General features: G+C 43.1%; 1 protein-coding gene across 1 annotated transcript in view; it reads left to right on the plus strand.

Annotated features, from left to right (window-relative positions):
- The window catches only part of CAB39 (calcium binding protein 39), a 43,236-nt gene that overhangs the window by 14,165 nt on the left and 7,513 nt on the right, over window positions 1-21,558 (plus strand). The window contains exons 2-4 of the mRNA XM_075417536.1: window positions 7,749-7,905; window positions 15,885-16,049; window positions 19,897-20,015. Coding sequence (XP_075273651.1) covers window positions 7,792-7,905; window positions 15,885-16,049; window positions 19,897-20,015 — 398 coding nt within the window. The 5' untranslated portion in view covers window positions 7,749-7,791. The remainder of the gene's footprint in view (window positions 1-7,748; window positions 7,906-15,884; window positions 16,050-19,896; window positions 20,016-21,558) is intronic.

Below are 21,558 nucleotides of genomic sequence, written 5' to 3' on the forward strand. Positions count from 1 at the left end.
GCGGTGAAACTTGTGATTATTTTTTTTTCCAAAATATATTTACCAAGGAATGGGCGAGGCATTTACATGCTTGTCTGTATACCATATTGCAATATAGCAGGGAGGTTTGTGGGGAAGTGCATGGGTGGGGTAACTCTCCACAGTACACCAGGGAAAGAAGCTGAGTCAGAAGGTTTCCTTGAACATGGAGGAAGAGCTGGAATCTCAGATACTGAGCTTTGGTATTAATAAGCTTTTGTGCTTATGCTGGATCTCTGAAACACCTTAAAAGCAACAGCCTTATTGAAAGCCAATTTCTACTTACGTTTCTGCAAAGCTTCTGTAGCTCTCTGTTAAACTGCGATGGCTTCTGTAGAAGCCAGAAAGTACGGTATCGTTTGGGAGGCTGCCGTGAGCTAGTGGATCCTAACGGCAGGAGCTGCCCTTCTCTTCCCCCAGCACGGTGCAGGTGTCTGCTGGAGGAGCAGGCTCTTGGAGAAGCAGAAGGATTGGTAACGTGATTGCATGGCGAGAGAGGAGCCTGCTTAATGAAGGGAATCAGCTGGCATTTGGTGCTAAAGAAACAGGCAGGGCTGTGAACGGATTTTCATTTTTCTCTGAATTAAGTTACCCTTCTTAGGTAGGGGATTTTTTTTTTTTTCTATTTTAGTCTTTAAGTGGGTCACATCACAAATAATTCTGTGATGCGGAGTTGTGAAACTGCTTTTGAATCAGATTAAAGCTTTTGTGTGCTGCAGACTGGATAGAACAAATTAATAGTGAATTTTAAGGAAGATGCTGGTGCTCAGTGGTGGGTGGGACATGCCAGGTATGAGATGAACATGCCTGTCTTGCAAGAAAACTTCTTTGTGTGGATGATGTTCCTCACAAAGTATCGTAACAGATCCAAACACGTGGTTGATTGCTTTAGCCATTTAGTACATGGAAATTTTTATTTCTTATGTGTGAGACAGCTGATGTAGTCTTTGTGTCCACATTTTAAAGTTATATTGAAAGAAGTGCTGAAAAGATGTGTGGAAGTGTTTAGAGGATATAAAAAATGCCTTAGAGCTGGAGCATGCTTTTAAGTTTTGCCAGCTGGTAGTGCCAGTAATTACCCTTTACAACCATAGCCATCCTGTTGATAGCGTGCTTATGCAGGTAAAGCCGTGCTTGTACTAAACAGTTTGTGCTGGAGCCCTGAAATAGATTGAGGTGTCGGCTTCTGCTCTTTGTCAGTCTTACTTCCTCCATGATAGGAAGGTTTAGCCTGTGAGATTGTATTAATAAACTACGCTATTTGTACATGTATTTTGGGTGAGAGGCTGTCTTGTTTCAATTTGTTTAGCATATTGAAAAATTGTTTTGGTACAATGCTGAAGTTCTAGAAAACTGTTTCGTCTAGTGGGAAACCACATCGAGAACCGGAGCACTGAAAGGTGTAGTAGACATCAGCAGGTGAGAAATGTGGACGAATGTTTTAATGACAAATGTGAGCGCACGGTTTAAACAATATACTGAAGGACATGATGGATGCTGCCTCAGGTCAATGATATTTCTGCAGCTGGAAGTGGTGAGGCCTTTCAGGAGGACGTGCCGCAGCCCTGCCGTGCCAGCTGCCGCCCGGGCCCCGGTGCAGCGCGGGGCCGCCGCTGCTCCGCGCGCTCGTGGTGTGGGTGGAAAGTACCGTCGGTAGCTGAAGTACGGCTAAATACTCTGGTAACCGTTAAAATTCGGTAATCTCGTACGGGAGGGCTGAATAGCTGATGTGGTGTCTGCTTCTCTCTTTGAAGTACTTGAATATTCTTTCCCCGAGGAGCACGGTAGCATGCAGAAAAAATGGTTCTTGGATCAAAGGAATGGCTGTCGGCCTTGCTTCTGGACGCTGGGCATGTCTGAGAGTGGGGCAGTGCTTTTAAAAACGCAGAATTTCTTTAGCTATTTCTAGTTTTATTGTTCCAGCCAGCCTTCACAGTGGTGAATTCTGGCTGAACTAACAGCTGCTTGTAGCAAGAAGACCTGATGAAAACTGATTTACAGTACCGTTTTCAATATTGGCTTAATGATCCTTGTTAATCCAGGAGGCATGCGACCAAAGGGTAGGTTCTGGGGGGAGATCAGTTCTATCAGGACAAACACGTGCTCACTGCGTTGCATTTTTAATACGAACGTGCCTCTCCCTAGCAAGATACAGCATGTGTTTTCAGTCAGACTGAGAAATGGTCATTTAAAAATCCGTATCCAGAGTAGACCCAACTGTTTATTGTGAATCTAGGTATTTTGCTTTTGTAGACTCGTTAATTGATTGGATTGTATTTGCTTAAGTCAGTCTCCCATGTGTTATTAGCACTGCTGAACGTGATCAACCTGTGATAATGATTCCAGGATAGAGGCTGGCAGCCTCCTCTGCCTGGAGGAGGAGGAGGAAGAGCAAGAGCAGTGCCCTCCCCTCTGCTCCTGCCTGCCCCAGCTGCCTCCTCTCCTCCTTCCTCCCTTGGGCTGGCTCTGGCTCACAGCTGAGAGTGCCTTGTGCTGGGTTGTCTTAGGCACCTTTCAGAAATCTCCCCCCCCATTTGTTGGGTTTGCCTTCTGCTGTTTTGGTGAGTTCAGTCGGCACACCGGGCATTCACACAAATACCAGAGCTGCCAGAGTGACTGGTGGAGAGTGACCTTCCCCCTTCGGTCCTGCTGCTGCTTCAGCTCCAGCCTTACCACGAAGGGCCCCAGCGGTGAGATCGTGAGACGAGGGAGCTGATTCACCGCTGCTGGCTGGTCAAATGGATGTTTTTCCTGCAGTCCCCACACTTCCATCGCTTGCTTTCCTTTGGCGTGTTGGTCTTCTGGTGGCTTAGGGAGCTGAATCGGCTCACGGCTGGGCCCACTGGCCGTGACGTAGAAGCCAGGGAGCAGCGGGGAGTGGGACCTGCCCGTGGGCAGCAGCCAGCTGAGGGCTTGGCTCATCTGTCTTGATTATTTGGCCTTACTAAAACTATATTGATTTTGCTTGAGCTTCAGCAGTTTTCTTTTTATGTGCACAGTAACTGGATGTTACCTGTGCTTTCTTGCTAGGCTTGCATTTTTTTAACCTGTCCAGTTGTAGCCAGAAAGTGGCTGAAGGGGTTTTTCCTCCTCTTTTCCTCCGTTAGGAGATTACTAAACTCTTGGTGTGTAAACAAGGCAACAAGCTCTAACTGAAGGCTTAGTATAGTGCAATGAAACTGAGGCCTACAATAGAATAAGAAATGGAGTTTATTGTACCTGGTTGTTTCACAAAATTGGGAATGTAGGGATTTTGTGTGTTGAGTTGCATTTTGCACGGGGAAAAGGCAGACATTTGCTCTGCTGAGCTGCAGTGATGTGAAAACTTGAATTCATTTGGTGCTTTATTTATGGATTATACTTTTATGCAGAGGAAAAAAGTTGCAACTTTTTTGTGTTGTGGCAGTTCCTGGTATGCAGTAGGCAGAAAGGCTGAGTTTGCTTTTGTGTCTTTGCTTATACTGCTAGTATTCCTTTCCTTTACCTTTGGTATAGCTTGAACGACCGCGTTGCTGGGACTTCAGTGTCAGTAGTTCATTTGTCGGTGGAGTAACTCTCTGCACGTGTCGCTGCAGTCAGGAGTGTGGCTGTACTGTTTTGGTACCAGTTTTTGTCTTGAAAATAGTCATGCGGGCATACTAACAAGATGCTTCATTTAAAAAAAACAAACCACCTACAACAAAAACCTCCTTCTTCTGTTAAGTGACCAGATTTTACACTGTAGCACGCATTTCTGCTACTGTTGTATAGGTAGCACATTTTCTCATGCTTCAAATAAGGAGAAATTAGCAATTACAAGGGAGAGCGTGCTGCAGGCTAGTGCATCTGTTCTTCAGAGAGTGATGGAAGGAGAGGGATTCGTTTATCATGCTTCCGTGTTTGTTCTTGCAGCAATTTTTTACTGCAAGAGGGCTGTCCTCACAGAGAAACGCTTTGAAGTGTTGCCTGCTTAGTTAAAAAAACAATCTTATATATGGAACGCATTAAATTTGACATGAATTGATTGTGTGGTCAATGCAGTGAAGAACAAATACAAAGCCGTATACGTAAAGCAAACTGCACGGGTGCGTGGTGCATTGACAGAGCTGGAAACTGTACGCACTGCCTGAAACAGTGGTTCTGCTGTCTCGTGGTGTCACGAAGGCCCACGTGTCCCAGCGTGCCCGAGTGTGGCTCAGTCGTGCTGAGATCTCTGGGCGGTTGGCTGCGTGCCGCGGTGGTGTTTGGCACTCCATTTGGATTTAGAATGTCATTTAAGGTTTGGAAATGTGGCTGTGACACCAATATTGTGAGGACCTTCAATTTTGTTAGGTTTGACATGCTTGAGTATTGGTGAAATAAAATGCACGCCCGAGAAAGCCTGAGTTTGGTGTAACACGGTTCATGGTCTCTTTCAGCAAACAGCTAGAAGCAGTGAGCTTTCCGGGGAGGCGAGATAAAGCAAAGCAGCCCCGCAGAGCACAGAGCTGTCTGTGTGCTCGTTGCAGCTGAACTCTTTTCAAGAGTCCGGTGATCCCTTTCTCAAGCCACAATCCAAATTTTATCATGCATTTGCGAGGCGGTCAGGTGCTAGTAATGTGAAACAGTTCCCATTTGACATGGTGTAAGGGCTGTTCTTGTTCGGAGAAGATGTCATTTGATGTTGTTTCCTTTTTCTCTCGCTGTGCAGATGTGGGTGGTTGCCGTTCTTTCCGATCTCACACAGATGTTGTCATTGTCCATTGTGTGCAGAGGGCTGCTTGGGGTGGGTTTGCTGGGCTGGAAGGGGAACAGCCTGTCTGTGTTCTCCTCGCTGCGTGAAGTGCAGCTCGGAGACACGAAGGACTGCTCCTGTTGTGTTTCGGGGTTGTTTTCGCAGGATGTGGCACAGGTTCTTCAGTGATAGAGTTTTGCTTTAGGGTTGGTGGGGCCGTCGGTCTTGAGGCCCCAGATGATGTTCCTGCCAGTGCCACTGCATTCCTTCCAGTCATAACATTGAAATAGCAGAAACAATGCATTTATTCCATTTTATATGAGAAGTGAAATACCTCGAAGCAAAATTACACCTTCAGTAATCAAGGATGAGGATTGAATTCTTACTGGTGCTGGCAGTCTTTCCTGATTTTTCTGAACTGCTTATCAGAAATTCATACAGGAACTTATCTGAATTGAGAAGAAATGTTTATTGTCAATATATACTAGTGAGCTGCTGTTAATTGATTATTTTCTATTAGATATGCTAGTACATACTAAAACTTATGTATGCATGTGTATGTATCTGATTTACTCAGAACCTGCGAGGTCTCATGAAAAAGTCAGTGGTGGACTATTTACAGAAGAGGTTGAGCACTCTGAGGACAGTTGTTTGCCTTTATTCTGTGTTTCTATGTGTCATATTTGTTGTCGATGTAGTCTTTTAGTTTAGACGTCGCATAGGTGTGATCCAGAAAAGAAGTGTGCAGAGACATTTCCTTGGTTTTGATATCTCTTCTTTGTATATTGCTGTAACACCAGACTTTGTGATTCCATATAATATTTTTATTCTCTCAAAGAACTGTTGTGATTCCTACTGGATTTTAGTCTATTTTAACACATAATCCAAGGAATGAAGCTAGCAGCTTTTTGAGCTGGTCCTGCTCTGTTACATGGACATAGCCACTGTCCAGAATTAATATACTGAGTAGTTGTTAAATACTATTAGTATCAGTGATGGATAGACAAGCGTGAAAGAATCCAGGTTTGTTTTCAGGGCTCATCTTAATTTGGCAGGAGTAGTAATCAAAGGGAGAGATAAAGGGAACATTTGAAGTGTTGCTGTGATGCTCAAGGTATGTCATTTATGTTGTGGGGAAATTGTACTTATGTACTCTCTCTCTCCAAAAAATATCCTGTGTGAAAATACTGTAATTTTCATTAAACATTGTTTTAAATGCAATTACATTTTCATTAAATAACGAGTAGCCGTGCTTTCCTTGCAGGTAGGTTTCTGTTCCCCCGCATGTGACAAAGGTGAGGCATACAGTGCTCTTGTCCTCACAGGTCATTCCTCAGACGCTGTCGTCTCTGAGGGTACCAGTGCTGCCTTTGTCATTTCAGTGTTACAACCCCTTCTTTGTGCACAATGAGACAATTATTATGCCAGAAAATAAAAGCGACAGAAAGTCCTTGTGATCTGTGAAAGAATGGAAATGGCTGGTGGAAGGTCTTGCTTCGACCTTCATGCTCATACTTCTGTCTGAAAGCAGTCGGTAAATACTGCTCCCCTTAGGCTGGTGGGCAGCTGGCAGGCGTGGAACAGCGAAGGTGTGGTCTCTGTAGCTGGTCACCTGAAATACCGATTCATGGAAATCTTCGTGGCTAAAGATCCGAGTGCTTCTGTTCCTCACCTTTAAACTGTTGCCCTCGGGCTAGGCCAACTTGTTTGTGTTAAAAATCAGAAGAACTCAAAAAGAGCATCAATCCTTGATCAAAACATGACTGAATAAGATCAGGATTAACATTGTGGAGTTCATGGTGAATGAGCTGGTGTTTCAATGAAGGATCAAAGTGCGTGGTATTAGATGAGAAACTTCAACACGTACTGAGTGTAGCTGCCTTGTTACTAACTTCACAGACGTCGTATGGTGACAGAAATTACTGACTTTCAGGATAATATCCCTTCTTTGTAACGACAGTGCAATCTCTGCTCTGTCAGCTTCGGCTGTCTTTTGTGTCTAGCAGAAGTAGCAGTGTCAGCATTTTTAATGCAGGATTTCCTGTTCTTTTCTGTCTAGATTAGAGTTACGGAGGTATGCTTTATAGAATTCACTTGTAAGAAGCTTTTGTTGTTGTTTAAATGGGGGTGTGTGCGTTCGGGAACAAAAGCTTTTGTGTGCTCGTTTATGCTAGCAATACTTTTCTGTTTTGTACACAGAAGTGAATATATGTGTGTGTGTTTGTGTGTGAAAGCAAATATATGTACATATACAGAACAATGATTGTATTTGGATTCAGGAGCCAAATACTTTTGGGGAAGGATAGTTGCTCCTGGAAGACAAGTTTTATCTTTTTGGAAAAGATACGTATCAGGTGTTTGGTTTTAGTGTTTCCAAGTGCCTTATTTACGCCCCTGTTGTTGGTGACAAATGCTGTTTCCCATAAAATGAGTGGGAGCGAGACTGTATTTCAGTATGAAGTTACAGTAATGTTGACACAAAAAAGCCAGGACGTAGCAAGTGTTTTGACAAAGGAGTAGCTGCCGTCTGTGGCCTCGTCTGCGTGGTGCCGGTGGGTCCCGTGCCGAGGGCAGGCTGGACGGTCTGCTTTGCGTTTGCTGGGGAGCGGAGGCGGGTGAAGGCGTGTACCTGGACAGCACTGCAGAGCCGCAGAGACACGAGGGCTTGTGTGGCGGAGAACTGAGGTGAGAAGGCAGTTTGCTCGACAGCATTAATTGGAAGAATTTAGCCTTGTTAGTGTTGCCTGTGTGTGGCGTTTGTACAGTACGTGGCTTTGGATATAATTAATGTACTCTTCAGGTTGTTCCTGTAGCATCAGCTGGCCGTCTTAATGCGAGTGCTTAGATTCTGTATCTTGTGTTTCGAAAATTAGAAAAACAAGCGTTGAAGTCTGTCATGGCAAGCTCTAGTTCAGCTATCAAGGATGGTTAGTCCACATACGAATACCTTTGCTATGCTTTCTTGATCTTCGTGTGTGTTGTTATACTGACCTCATGTTTCTATTTCTGACGTGCTTTTTTTCTTCTCCTTTTCCAGGTGAAGCAGGAGCTGTAGAAGGAAGACCTTGGGGCTCGCAATCATGCCATTCCCCTTTGGAAAGTCCCACAAGTCTCCTGCGGACATAGTGAAGAACCTGAAGGAAAGCATGGCAGTTCTAGAAAAGCAAGATATCTCTGACAAAAAGGCAGAAAAGGTACAGTTGGGACTTTCCAATTGCTAAACAGAAATTTGAAAGGGGGGAAAAAAAGATATTTACAGCTGTTGAAACTGAATTGCTTAGGAATCATTTTGGGGTTTTGTACTCTGATAAAGGGTAAGTTATTATATACCTCTGAACAGGTGAGTTTCATCTTGGTTGACTCGCATTTTTAAGCCGTTGGCAGCTGATACAATACTTAAAATAATTTGGTTTGGAACTGTAGGATGTGTCATTCTTTAATAAGCAGCTCACAGCCATGCAGCGTTCTGGTGTGTGTGTCCACTGTAGTGGCTTTACTGCTGTGCAGTAGTTGTGGGCTTGTCCGTGTGGGTATCCGCAGAGCAGCGTCTCTCTTACTGAAACCGAGGAACTTTGTGTCTCCGTGGATGTCAGCAGAGACACTTTTACCTTTCCTTGCCTTGTCTCCAGCCCCAGGAAGATGTGGTGAAGAGTTCCTGTGCTAGTGCCGTTTTCTGTAGCATGGTTTGCTACTTCAGGATCAGGACCTGTCGACAGTCATTCACTTCTCCACTGGTGGTTTTGATAGCTTTACTAACAGTAACCTTCAAGTTCAGCCTGTGTGCAGCTGCATCCCACCTAGCGATTCGTATGACCAGGGGTATTTACTGTTCACATGAAGTTTTTCCTGATAAACTCAGCATAAGGGCATAGATTTCAGTACTTCCAAAAAAACCCCCAAAACCAAACTGAAAAAACAAACAAACAAAGTATCTCCCTCTCCAGTCTACCAGCTTTTGAAGCAGGCGATGATACCCTCCGTGGATCCTCTCCCAGCATTATTTAACTGTTTTGGGCCATTCTTGGCATCCTTAGAGTCACCTGTAGGAGTTAGTCACAATCTTGTTCACGTTCACCAGTATTTTTAAGCAGAGTGTGGCCAGCTTCTCTAAAACCAGTTTCACGTAGACTGGCACTACTACTTTACGTGCGGGAGAATCTGCGTCTTAGCTGAACTGCCATCTTTGTCGTGATGCTCTTTAAAATCAGCACCTTCTAGCCCAGTGCCAGCACGCGACATGTTCCGGTGTAGCACAGTGTTTCTCCCTGATGTTTTTTCTCTCATGCTGGAGGGTGAAACGTTGTGGCCTGTTACGCAGGCCTGTGTGGAGGCTGCGAGGAGTTTCATTTGCTGCTGCTTTTCTTCTTTCTATAAGACGGACCAGGAGAGGAGGGGAAGGTGCGTTCTGCAGAGTCTGAGAGACATGGCACTACCTCCTTCTTCTCAGCCTGGTTATTAATTCCTGGAGATGTGGCTTGATGTTACAATCTGTGCTCTTTTGTGTCATCTTGTTTCTTTTTGCTTAGATCTCTAATGGGGAACAGGTCTGCTTCATTCCACTGTGCATGGCTTTGCACTGGATCACATGCCTGTGTTCTTGATGCTGTAGTTGAAGATTATTATGTACCATTTGCTGCTTGCTGGTCTTTAATCCCATATCTCCATATTCTTTAAAGACCTCGTTTATGCAAGGCTGCTGCTTTGACAAGAAATAATGTGCTAAGTCTGTGGAGTTTTCTCCTGTGTCATACAGAAAGCGACACATTCTGCCTGAAGGCAGCCCATGTTCACTAGGTTAAACGTGAGGAGGGTTAAATACTGACGCTCACAGTACTGAGCTGTGTATGGTAGTGCTGGCCTCTGTCATCCTCGTTAGTCACAAAGGAGACCAGCTGATGAATTGGAATATTCACACCCGGTGTCCACGTCTCCGTGCAGAGATTCTTCAGGAAGTAGTTGTTTCCTTGGCGCGCCAAGACTGCCATGAAGGTGGCTGTGGTTGTGGCAGTTAATCTGAGGTTCTCAGGTTGTTTGCTGGTTTGATAGAGAAAGTTCTTCAATATCTTGTGGACCAGTCGTCCCATCTTTGAGGGTGCAGCTCTGATTAAACATCCTGAATTTGTGCCCGCTTCCTGTCCAGTCTATAGAAATGACTGGAGTAACTCTGGAGTTAAGAGAGCAAGGGTGTGAGCAGGAGCCATCATTAAAAAAGAAAAAAAATACCTTCATGCCTGTATCTCAGTGTTTAGACATCTTTTTATCTTTCACTACCCGTTTTATCACTATGATCTTTTCCGCAATAGCCTCCTCTCTAGCCTCCTTTGGAGAAGAATTCTGTGCTGATGAAAGGGTGAGTTCTGTGGCTGGTAGTGGAACAGAAATAGAAAAACTCGCTGCACATAAAGTACAAAAATTATTACACTTTAGGAAAAGGGGAGAAGAATGCTAGAATTGTTCTTTTTTTGTTGTTGTTTTATAACTCCATTTTGTTATGGAATAGATTTATGTAAAACACATTCTTGCACTTTCTCTCTCCCCCTCTCTCTCTGGGTAATTTCTCCTTCCCTGTTGCTGTTTTGTCCAGGGGTGTGCTTTTGTAGTCTGTCAGATAACAACAATGAACTTGCAAGGCAAAGCAGCGCGGCACACGGTGTTGATTACTGTTTGTGGTAAAGACACCCTTTTGGGTGCAGGGAATGCTTACTTTTCCTGCACTACTTTATTTCTTATAATTGACTACACACAGTTGCATATTTCTTTACTTCTGAGCATGTGGAATTTGAAAAGTGTGTAAAAGAAATTCCAGCACATGTTGAAGTGAACTGAACGTTGTTTTAAATATTTCTTCCACAAAATGAAATTAATTGTAAATGCCCTTTTGGTTTATACCTCGTGGGTGGCTGAGGTTCCAAAGACAAACTGGTGCTTTTCTACTGCAGTGCCACGGCAGGTTGGTTTTAATACGTAGCTCACCGTAGCTCCTACCATGCAGTAGCAGCACAGCGCTGTTAGGAAGCACGGAGTTGGGTGCTGTGTAGAGGATGCTCTTTGACAGTTTCCTAACACACTTGGAAATACAGATTTGTAAGGAAATTAGACAAACAATTTTCCCTAGAAATTTAAATTGTAATTAATTATGTTTGAACAGAATATCTCAGTGTCACTTCAGTGCTTAGACTGAAATTTAAAACCTTCAATGTTTTGTAAGAAAAAGGAGGTAAGAGATTTTTAAAGCTTGGACAGCGTGTGTTCCTGTACGTTCGTTGTAATGAAAATGGAAGAGGTTCTTCAAAGCAAGAGATGCAGAGCAACAGTAGTGATCACAATGCGTCTTGTTCAGTTGTGAAGCATGCCTTGTAATACTGGAAAATTTGTTTTAGAAATAAAAATCTGAAATTCGAAAAGTGAATTCTAGTTGCATGTTAATCTACCTTTTTCTGAGCTCTGTGAATACTGGAGAAAAATTAACCAGGTAATTCTCCAGGTCACTTTGAGATGTTCTCTCGGCTTGCGGCGGCTGCCTGGGGACGGAGCTGGGAAGCGGCTGCGACGGCGGGGCTCTGGCTGCTGACAGCCTGCCTCGAGTGCCGCGGCGCGGGCTGCGGTCCCGCGCCGAGGAGGGAGGCCGCGGCTGGCTGGGCCTCTTCTGGCAGGGAAACGTGGAGGGACGAGGGCTTCACAGCTGCAAATGGGTTCATCGCATGGGCGGGTGGTTTTCCATTTTCTGCTGCTCGCGCTTTTTCAAAAGGGGGGGAAGTGCTAAAGGGAGAGGAAGGAAAACTCCTTTCACAGAAATGGGACCTACTGTTGATCTAGCCCATCAGTGAGTCTTTTATTCGCATCTCTTCCTCCTCTTTGGCTGACATCAGCATTTTTTTTTATACTACCGGTTCCCTTGGTTTGTGGCACACGTTTGCTGTTGTGAAGGTAAATATTTACTCGTTCTTCCCTACCCTCTGACCTTGGGTGAGCCTGCTCGTAGCAGCTCGGGCTCGGGCTGGGTTGTTGGCCGGTGCGGGCGTGGGCGGTCTCTGCTGCGAGGTGCCCGCTCGGTGCCATGGGCAGTGTCCTCCGTGCGCGGGGCAGCGCCAGACGCTGCTTCAGGTCCGCTGCTGGAAGGTGACGCCGTGTCGTGTTGCCATCGGTCACGTTTCAGTGAGTGAACGCTGTCGTTTGCAACGCAGTCACATTTACAATTTGTTATGCACATGTGTACGATTAATTCATGGGTGGAAGAAGGCTCGGGGTCAGGTAATCTGCCTTGCCGACTGCGCCCGGCTGTTACTGGCAGGGGAAAGGTGGGGCTGCTTCTGGAAGCGATGGGCGAGAAGACATGCTGCTCTTCTAACTGAACTTGGCGCTCTCCTGACGTCTTCGTGCTAGATGGCTGCTGAAAAAGAGTGTACTCGTTTTTGGCCTTTAAAATAAACGAGTGGCACTGATACATTTACAGAACTGTATGTTTTTCAGGCATTTTGGAATCCAATGACTTTAAATAGAATTATTAAAATGGTGTTTGTTACTTATGATAGATACTGCTCTAGACTGGTAAAAGTATTCATCAAGTACAGGCTCAAAAGTATAGCTGGTTTACCTTTTTGATGGATATTTTCATTAACAGTGCAGTTTATGTGACTGCATTAGGGATGTGGATAGACCCAGCGCCTGCTGAGCTCCTCTGAAATACTTCAGGGCTGGCCATGGGCTCCTTATCTTTCCCTGCTGTTTCTCTAAGCAAAAGCAAGTGTTGCTTCGTGAAACTCAAATACTCCAGCTGCACAAGTCTAAATGAAGTATTTGGGCTGTTTAGCATTTAAGGAAATAGTAAATTTGGAAATGTCAGTGAAATACCCTAGACACTGGAATAAACCATGAGATGGTTCGTAGCTGCGAAGGCGTGCAGCTGTTCTGGTGTGACAGTCATGCACGTGACTTCATGGTGCCTGTTCTTATTTTTAAAGAAGATCTTCCCGTCTTTGATAAAAATAGAGAAAGAAGTACTTTCTTTATTTTCCTTCCTTTACATTTTACTTGTATAGTTTGACTTGTCCTGAAACCGTATTGATTGTCTGGCTCCACTGAATTTCAAATGTGACTTGTCACAGAAGTTTTCTCTAAAACTCTGGTTACTCTGTGGTTGCTCCTTCTCCGTGTTGAGAAAGAAAAATAAAAATATATAGATATATAAATTGAAGTATATAAAAATACTATATAATTATAAAAATACACAATATATTTATAAACTAACATGTAGAATATATAATATATACATGTTGTATATTATGTATATATAAAATATACCCTGCTTATATATTATATTAGAATAGATATATTTTATTTATATCTGCATATATGGTGTCTGATTGTTATTTCCACTTTTGGTCATGGGTGTCTGGATGAGCTTCATTGTGCATTTTGATGCTTCTCCAGAGATCTCAGTATCTTAGGAAATCTTGCAAGTAATGCTAGCTAGCCTACTCTTGCCTGTCTTGATTTTTTTTTACTAGTTTTTTACTTAGCTCTTAACATTGGTATTCAATGTAGCATTATATTTTTGATGTAGCTATCTAAATTCCGTTCTGCATCTGAAATAGCAAAAATAGCTCTGCACACTACATATTTGGAATATGTTCAAGAGTTCATGGAATATAGGAGAGTAGAGAGGTTCTAGAACGAGTTTGTAGGAGTTGATTTCTAGTCCTTTTGATGTTGAATTTTAGAGTAGAAGAGAAGGGAATAGAGAAATGTCGTATTTTATGGAATTTTAATGCATCTGAAGAGCTCATTTATTGATTCAGTGCTTCCAGAAAAACTCAGATTTATCCAGAAATGATAGTTTGGCTTAAGTGGAAGTGATACAAGCAAGTCTCTTTTCATGATGAAGGTGGTCAGACATCGGTGCAGGTTATGTAGACAGGTTGTGGTGTGTCCATCCATGGAGCTGTTCAGAGCATGCCGGGTCAACCCGAGAGGACTTTGAGGCTGGCCTTGCCTTGAGCAGGTGGTTGGACCCTCATGGCCTCCTCAGGTACCTTCCATCCTCAGCTGATCTGTGTTTCTGTGTCTCTAACCATTGCTTCCCGCTAAAACCGTATGTAATTCCAAGTTCCAGTGAAGCACATTCAGATGGTCTTGGCAGTTGTGAAGAGCATGAGAAATAAATAGAAGTCCTGGTGTCTCTTCCTCAAGTTATTGAGTTGTATGTTCGTGTTAGGCCAGAAGGTGTTCTGTGGTTTTTTGACATGTTTTTTTTTTTTTTTGTGTGTGTGTTTGTTTTAGTTTCAAAAAGACACTGGGTGTTTGGAAACATTATTTTTTTCTCTCCGGTTTGTAAGCGTTTCCATAGTAGCATCTTTCTTGGGCTGGCGGTGAGGGAGAGCCTTCAAGTGTGATCATTAAAGTTTTTGGGAGGGTTGTTCTGTTTTCTGGGGTTTTGGTAGGAAGATTTCTCCACGGGTGTTTCTAAGTGCAGGCATGCCCTCGGTGTTGCCACTGTCTTAGGGTGGGTAGCTACTGGAACCTCTGCTTTTCTCCCTCTTTCATCTTGCTTTCTAAATTAGTGTGCAGGGACAAACTGCAATAGAATTTTTATTGCTGCTTCCTCTTTTCTTGGCAGCCATGCTTCAAAGGCATCTCTTCATATCTCCACGTTTGACAGATGTTGCTGTTCTTTTCCTAGTAAAGAGATATTTCTTCTGAATTTTAAAGAAATAGAACAGTTGTGTGACATAATACTACTACAATATGGTGAGCTGGCTTTCTCATTTTACATCTTCAGGAGCTGTCATGAATCTAAGCAGTCTTACTGAGCACCTGCTTCTTGCTGTCTTTCTCGAAGTGCACAGAAAGTCTCTTGGAATTTCGATTAAGGGGGAGACAGCTGGGACTAGGAACTGCAGTTAGCAAGAAGAGGAAGGCAGCGGGGAATGGAAGGTTGTGGAGGAGCTAAAAATGGCATGGAGCTGCCTTTAAAGGTCACGGAATCCTTACTGGCATAGCTAGGGAACGGCTTTGGCCTGAATAGCGAGTGGGTCATGCGGATCTTAAGCCTGGAACCTCTTCTGAGACGAGCAATAGCCAGAAAAATTGCAGCCTGGTACCTCTTATAAGACGAGCAATATCCAGACAGTAATCATTTTTTCACTTTGTTAATTTTCCACGTGCTACCAATCATAAATACTTACGTTAAAGTGTATGCATACCTTGTTGGCAGGTTCATTTAATTACTAAAAATTAGCACACTTACAAACCATTCATACTTTTTAGGCACACGAGGAACTAAACCAGCTATTTATGATGATCGTTTTCAGCCTCCTGCCCCCAGGCTAAATAAGCATACATATTGAAAGGAGTAATTGTTTTTTTCTCCCAAGAGAACTGTGTTTTAAGATTCAGAAGTGGGCATTTAGAAGTGTTCTTGTTGGTTTTTTTTTTTAAGTTTTACTCTTGAGATAACTCTGCCTCCACTGCTGAATGCTGCTCCAGCCCATCATGGCAACTTAGGAATTCCTTACGCTGGCTTCCCTAAGGGAGAGGTCAGACCTGTCTGTCTTCTGTGGGATGGACTTCAGATGGGAAGCATCTGAGGCTCTTAATCGTCTCCTGTATTGCTGTGTTCTTTGGAGTGCACCTCTTTCTGGGTCTGCTTGCCAGTTTGTTCTTGTATGCCGAGAGAACCTGAAAATTCAGAGGTTCTTGGAGGTTTGGTTAGTTGGAAAGGAAAAGTTTCACCCCCACTGCCTGGAATGGGAGCCTAGTATTTGACGAAACCTGATGAGTGCAAAATGTGTAGGAGGGGTACACTGGGTGTCTCCATCTCATGTTTTCCAACCTGATCCTGCGTACCTCTGTTTTGGAGAACGGAAATTTTGTTGGGTTCTTTTCAGCCCATTGCTGTTCTTTAGGGGATTGTTGAATGGGAAGTTTAAAGGTAGTACTTTGGATAACTTGTCAAATAAATTGTGTGTCTTGCCTCTGCCTTTTTTTTTTTTTAATATCATAGAACAGTCTTATTTGAAGATAGATTATCTATTGTTCTTTTTAACAGGTTGTCATTTCTGGATTATTTTTTTCCCCTCAGTGGAATTTTGCAGATGTTAAGAATAACAGTGTGTGCAGTTACAAAGACAAATGACATTGTCCTCTAACTGTATTCTTTTCCCATTTTCTTTAGGCCACGGAGGAGGTCTCAAAAAACCTTGTTGCCATGAAGGAAATCTTGTATGGCACAAATGAAAAAGAACCACAGACAGAAGCTGTGGCACAGCTTGCTCAAGAGCTATACAACAGTGGTCTTCTTAGTACCCTAGTAGCCGACTTGCAGCTAATTGATTTTGAGGTAAGAAAAGAAGTTTGACACTTCGTATGTTGTGTATGTTAAAATAAACACATCTGAATTCCTGCCACTTTAATTGGGTAAGACTTCTTTCGATCTTCAGCTGTGTTTTTTCCTGGCTGGGGCAAAACCATTAGAAAGACAACTCATTGTTCCAAACTACCTAGAAAATCCAGCAAACACAGAACATGAACTCTGTGAATTTAGGCACATAAACCACACAAAATTGAAGTAGATGAACCTCTAATCCTGATGATACAGTTCTGTTAGAATTATGGAATAATTCTTAATTGTGGTACACAGAAGGGTTAATCTCTTAGTAGTAATACCATAGCGATCACAGGCTATAATACTACAAGGCATGTCTATATTCTCATCTCATTAAGTTACATGGAAAAGTAAGAGAATTATCGTAACATTTATGATGAATTTTAAATATTTAAAGCTGTTTTATTAACAGTCCAGTATTTCTCTCTCTTTAGAAACAAGCGATGCAGCCTTTTTTCTGTTTATTAAAAAAACAGCAAACCCAAGTTTTTATTGATGACTTCAAAATAGCAATACTTATTTATATTCAAATGGATCTCTGTAAAAACCTCTCTCTGGCGTTTGTCACCACATCATAGGGAATAGTTTAGCTTCCCAGTGCCATAGTGAAAAATCACCCTATTTAGTTATAAGAATTTGCAATGCCACTGTATTCTCCTGTTTCCCTGGAGGTCCCACAAGAAGCGTGTGGTTGTGTAGGAAAGGAGCCAAACCCCGTGTATCTCACTCCACCGCCTTGACCAGAAAGATCATACCGCTTAAGGCTGCTTAAAAACGGGATTGTTCATAAACAAGTTGTTCGTGATGCAAACACAACAGTTTAAAGTCCTACTGTAGTATGACATTCCAAAAACGATGGCTTTCTTCCCTGCTCTTTCTTCTCTCCCCTCCACCCCACCCATAACTCCCTCTGATTTGTGTTTAATTGTAATATGGTGGCATTTCTTCCCTACCCACACAACTGTTTATACCAAACATAAAACATTCAGGTCCTTAAATAAGCAAGGAGACCTGGGAAGGCTGAGGGGGAATGCTGAAATCTGATGGCCTTTAATTGCAGAAGAAAGGAAATCATGAAACGTCATCTGGATTCTGCTGACCTCTAGATTCTTATCAGCTTGGTGTTTACTCAGCCTGGTTATTAGTGAAGGAAGCCTTCGTTGTCTGCTGGTAGTGAAGAATGATAACAGTTTGTACAGGCCTGCTCTCATTAAGGAGATCTATTCATTTTATTCTAAGGGGACTTGAAAAGATTGTGAGTAGTTTCCTGCTTGTGGACTTTCTGCTGCGTTGTTACACGAGGATATGACGGTTTCTCTTGAGAGAGAACAAGTCATTGACGCAGCGTGCTGGGCTGGACCGTGTCTGCTTTTTCAGGCTGGGATCTGGCAGGCTGTCCAGATACCGCTGTTACCTAGCGTTGATGTCAACACACTTGTCCTCCAAACCTGCACTGGCTTCCCAGCTGTTACGAAGTCGGTCAGAGGTTGGCTTTGATACCCCACATCTCTGTGGTTGGGGGGTTATTGCATTTGAAATGATTTCTCTGTTGCCAGTGGAGATACGGACTTGATTTCTGTTGGTTCTTAAACTTGAAGGAGCAGGTCTAGCTTTTATTCCTTCTTGTGCCCCAGCACAGCTTGAGGTCATTCAGCGAGGAAGTAAACGTAATCTTTTTTTTGTCAAGAACTTCACTCTCGTTCCTGAAGAAGGTTTCCTTGTGGAACAGGCATAGACAGCTAATTAATAGCGACTGTTCACTCTGACTCTGAAACTGTGTGAAATGTATTGAATCTGAATAGTATGGTGAAAAAACCCCGGAAAAGTAACAAATTAAACCCAAGGAAAGTAATGAACGTAGTGTTTTCATTAAGAAACTGTCTGACTGTCCAGAGCTTGCTGTATGTAAAGGCCTGTTTAAAACGATACCCTGATCTGGAAGCTTGCTTTCCAAGTAAAGCAGTCAGCACAACCAGCTACTGACATAAATGTATTGGTTATCTCCTTGCTGATTTGCGCTGGTGTGTCTGTAGCAGAGGTGGCATCCCTTGGGGAACTGTTGGTTTCTTTTTTATTTTTTTTTTTTTTTTAAATGAAGAACAAACCCAAAAAACAGCAATGCCTTTGGCATGAGGGAGCCTGCATCCTTCTGCTCGGAAGACAGTACTAGCACAGTCTCCCTCTCACCTCTCGCAGTCGTGACGGTTGGCACAGGGTTCCGTGGCCGTCTGCCCTTGTGAGGCCGCGAGGTCACTTGGTGGTACGTCCTCCGGCCAGTGACTAGCTTTGGTGTTGCCGTACCAGCACCGGTTCAGCTCTGTGCGTGCGCAGGAAAGGCTGCTCTTGCTGGTGAGTCCAAAGCAGAGGGTGGAACTGGCGCCGCTGGTGAGTGAGAGCTGCTGACTATATTATGTGGAGTTTGAGTAAAGCCATTTCTGGAAACACTGCTCTGCTCAGGTCAGAACAAAGAGCTCTGCTGTTGCTTGGGGCTGGCTTGCAATGGAATTGTGATTGAGAAAACAAGCGTTTACAAACAAACTCCTATGTCCTGAAAGCAGCACTCTAACAAAACTGGCCACGGCAGTTCACAGACACGCCATTTGTAAAAGGGCAGACCTCCTACATTTTTATAAACGTCTGATTTTTGTTTTCTTGTGCTTTCTTCTTGATGTTAATTAGAAAACTGAAATAATTTTGAATAATTACTGTTGTTTTAAAAATTCCGGCCAAGTAAATATACCCTGCATTTTACTCAAAAGCTTGCTGATGTTAGTCAGGGCATTTGTAGTGCAGCTAGAGACCGTCACGAAACATTATCTACGTGTGGTTTATGTGTATAACGTTCAGGAAACCTTCAGGTGGAGCTGCTGAACAGGCCTTTATGTACAAGCCCAGGCTTAGTACAAATTTGCCTAGGCTTTTTCTGGATTAAATCTGATAACACATAGTCCTAAAGTTGTCTTTATGGCAATCCAAAACGGGGAAGTTAATTGCAGAAATCTGGCTTTCAAATGGTGCATGTCAGTGACGGTGAGAAGTGCTTATATTTATAATCAGCTTTTTGTTAGAGGCTCCTACCAGTTTGTCGTCTTTCGCTGTGGTCTGGTGGAAAAAATAAACAGGTGGTGTGTATATATTCAACAGAGAACATTCCCAGCTCCTTTTATACTGTCTGGTGCTATCCTTGTGCATTTTTTTGTATGTAAGCTGTGCTGAATGCCAGCATCCTGGTCTTACTTATCCTTCTTTTGTGCTTTGAAAAATGTGAGACTTGCATTTTTGGTCAGTGGATGGTTTCTCTTTGTAGTTTTTATTGAATTTCCATAAGCTGAAGTTTTAAGTTGGATGTTAATGCTGCAGCCAGAAATGCTCTGCACGTTCTTAATGGTGGCATGACGTGTTCCGAGACAAGGGGAGAGGATAACGCAGTACTGGAGAAACACGCTTCCAGGCAGGGGCACGGTTACAAACTGGTGTGTCATTAGCAGAAGCGAGTATAAAACAAGCCCAGGAGACTGATGCTACATAGAAGCATCTGATGGAACATCAGCTGGCTTTACTCCTTCATGTAAATTACCCGTGATCTGGCTGCAACACGATGTGATGTTTTGAGTGCTCTGGCGTGTTTGAAACGGGTGGAAAGAGGAGAAAATTTGATCTGTCAAAGATCAGAGTACAGAGGCTGACTGGACTGCAGAACTCGCATGGTACGAGTGCGTGAGATGATGGTAATGTGGAATTGTTAACTTGCCTAGTGGACTTGAATATTATTCATGTGTTTAACTGCAAATGTTTTTGACAGGGCAAAAAAGATGTTGCGCAAATTTTCAACAACATTCTCAGGAGGCAGATTGGTACAAGAACTCCCACAGTTGAATACATCTGCACTCAGCAGAATATATTGTTCATGCTGTTAAAAGGGTATGTACACTGTAAAGCAGAAATGTGTTTTTACATGAAGTAAGAGGTGTTTTAACTTGTGGAGAAGCAGTGAGTTATGAAGTGTTTTTTCTTGCGTTGCAGTATGCTTATGTGTTTTTTTTTTTTCCTGAGGCCTGTAATTCCCCTAAGTAAAGGAAAATTTGAGTAATAAACCACCAAAAATACAGTTTTGCATGAAATACGAGTGAAAATTGAGAACTGTTAGTAACCTAAGCTATTCTGACTGGGGTAGTGCAGACATTTTCCTTCCCGTATAGTATTTGATCCTCTTTGAACCTTTTCCTTGTGAACTTACTCTTGCATGAAGAGTTGAAGGCTGTTTTGTTCCTTTCACCACTGTCATTTCCAGTTTGCTGCCCTATCCCCGGGTCTTATTTGGTCTTAGACTTTTTATTCATAGTGATTTATATTCCTGTAGTGACACAAATACACCAGCTCAAACCTGACCAAACAAAGGATGATTTGGGGCATATGGTGCATGCCAGATGGCTGCTGCTTCTTCTATTCTTAAGTTATCTGGTATGCTGGGTACTGGGGAGTCATGCCGTTCTGAAGATGTGGTTGCGCATGTCGAGCTGTGGATCTCAAACATGAAAGGTGGTGTTAACATTTTCATCTTAAAGTCAAATTTTTTTAAAAAATTGAGAATGTGCTCTCTCCATTGAAAAATAATTGTTCACTTTTCTAATAACATTAATTAAGAAAGTTCTGAAAATTGCAATTCCAGTGTGTTATTTTGGGATAGAGAAGTTCATCAAACGTTAATAAATCATTTTAAAAACGCAGCTATTTCAAGTACTGGTTTTACAATGTGTGTTAAAGAGGCTGGGTGAGCTTGCAGCAGTTGGTGAGTACACAGGGATAGCTAGAGGAGGTAAGAAAAGGCCCTGCTTCTCCGTGAAATGCTTGCCTGTGTTATGTTGGTAGCATTGAGATGTGAGGATAACGAAGTATGTGTTTAACATTGAACAGGAAGCTTTGTTGTGTTTTTCCGTTTCCCTCCTCCTAGCTCTTAGGAGTCGTTAGAGATGCTGACCTGCACGCACATGGCGTGTTAGGCTAATCCAGTGTAACAGCTCTACATTTACCTCATCCCGGCCATTGGTGTAAGCCACTGGAAAGTGGAGTTCTGTATCTTGTAGTTTCATACTGACTCCAAAGGTTTAGCACCAGAAGCAGCAGGGAATATTTGCTTCTGTTTGTAGGAGTGTAAGATGTACACTCGTCTGCCAGAAGTGCCATGTTGGGTTCCCCCCGCCCCCCTGTTATAGCCCTGATTTTGGGGGGAAGGGAGATTTAAATGTTGGAGGGACAAAAGGATTAGTAGTTGTGGTGTAACACCAAATTAAATACTGATTCCATCCTTCTTAAAAATAATTTGCAAAAGAAGACAAAGGCTTTCGAGGTTCAGAGAGATGAAACTCCTTTCTCGGCGTGCTCTCGTTGGTACGTGACTGAATGAGGGCTGTAACACGTCCGTCCTGATTTTTAGTCTGCGTTGTCTTTCTTCAGAGAGCATTAT

Source organism: Opisthocomus hoazin, chromosome 4 (assembly GCF_030867145.1).
Source record: "Opisthocomus hoazin isolate bOpiHoa1 chromosome 4, bOpiHoa1.hap1, whole genome shotgun sequence".
NCBI lineage: Eukaryota > Metazoa > Chordata > Aves > Opisthocomiformes > Opisthocomidae > Opisthocomus > Opisthocomus hoazin.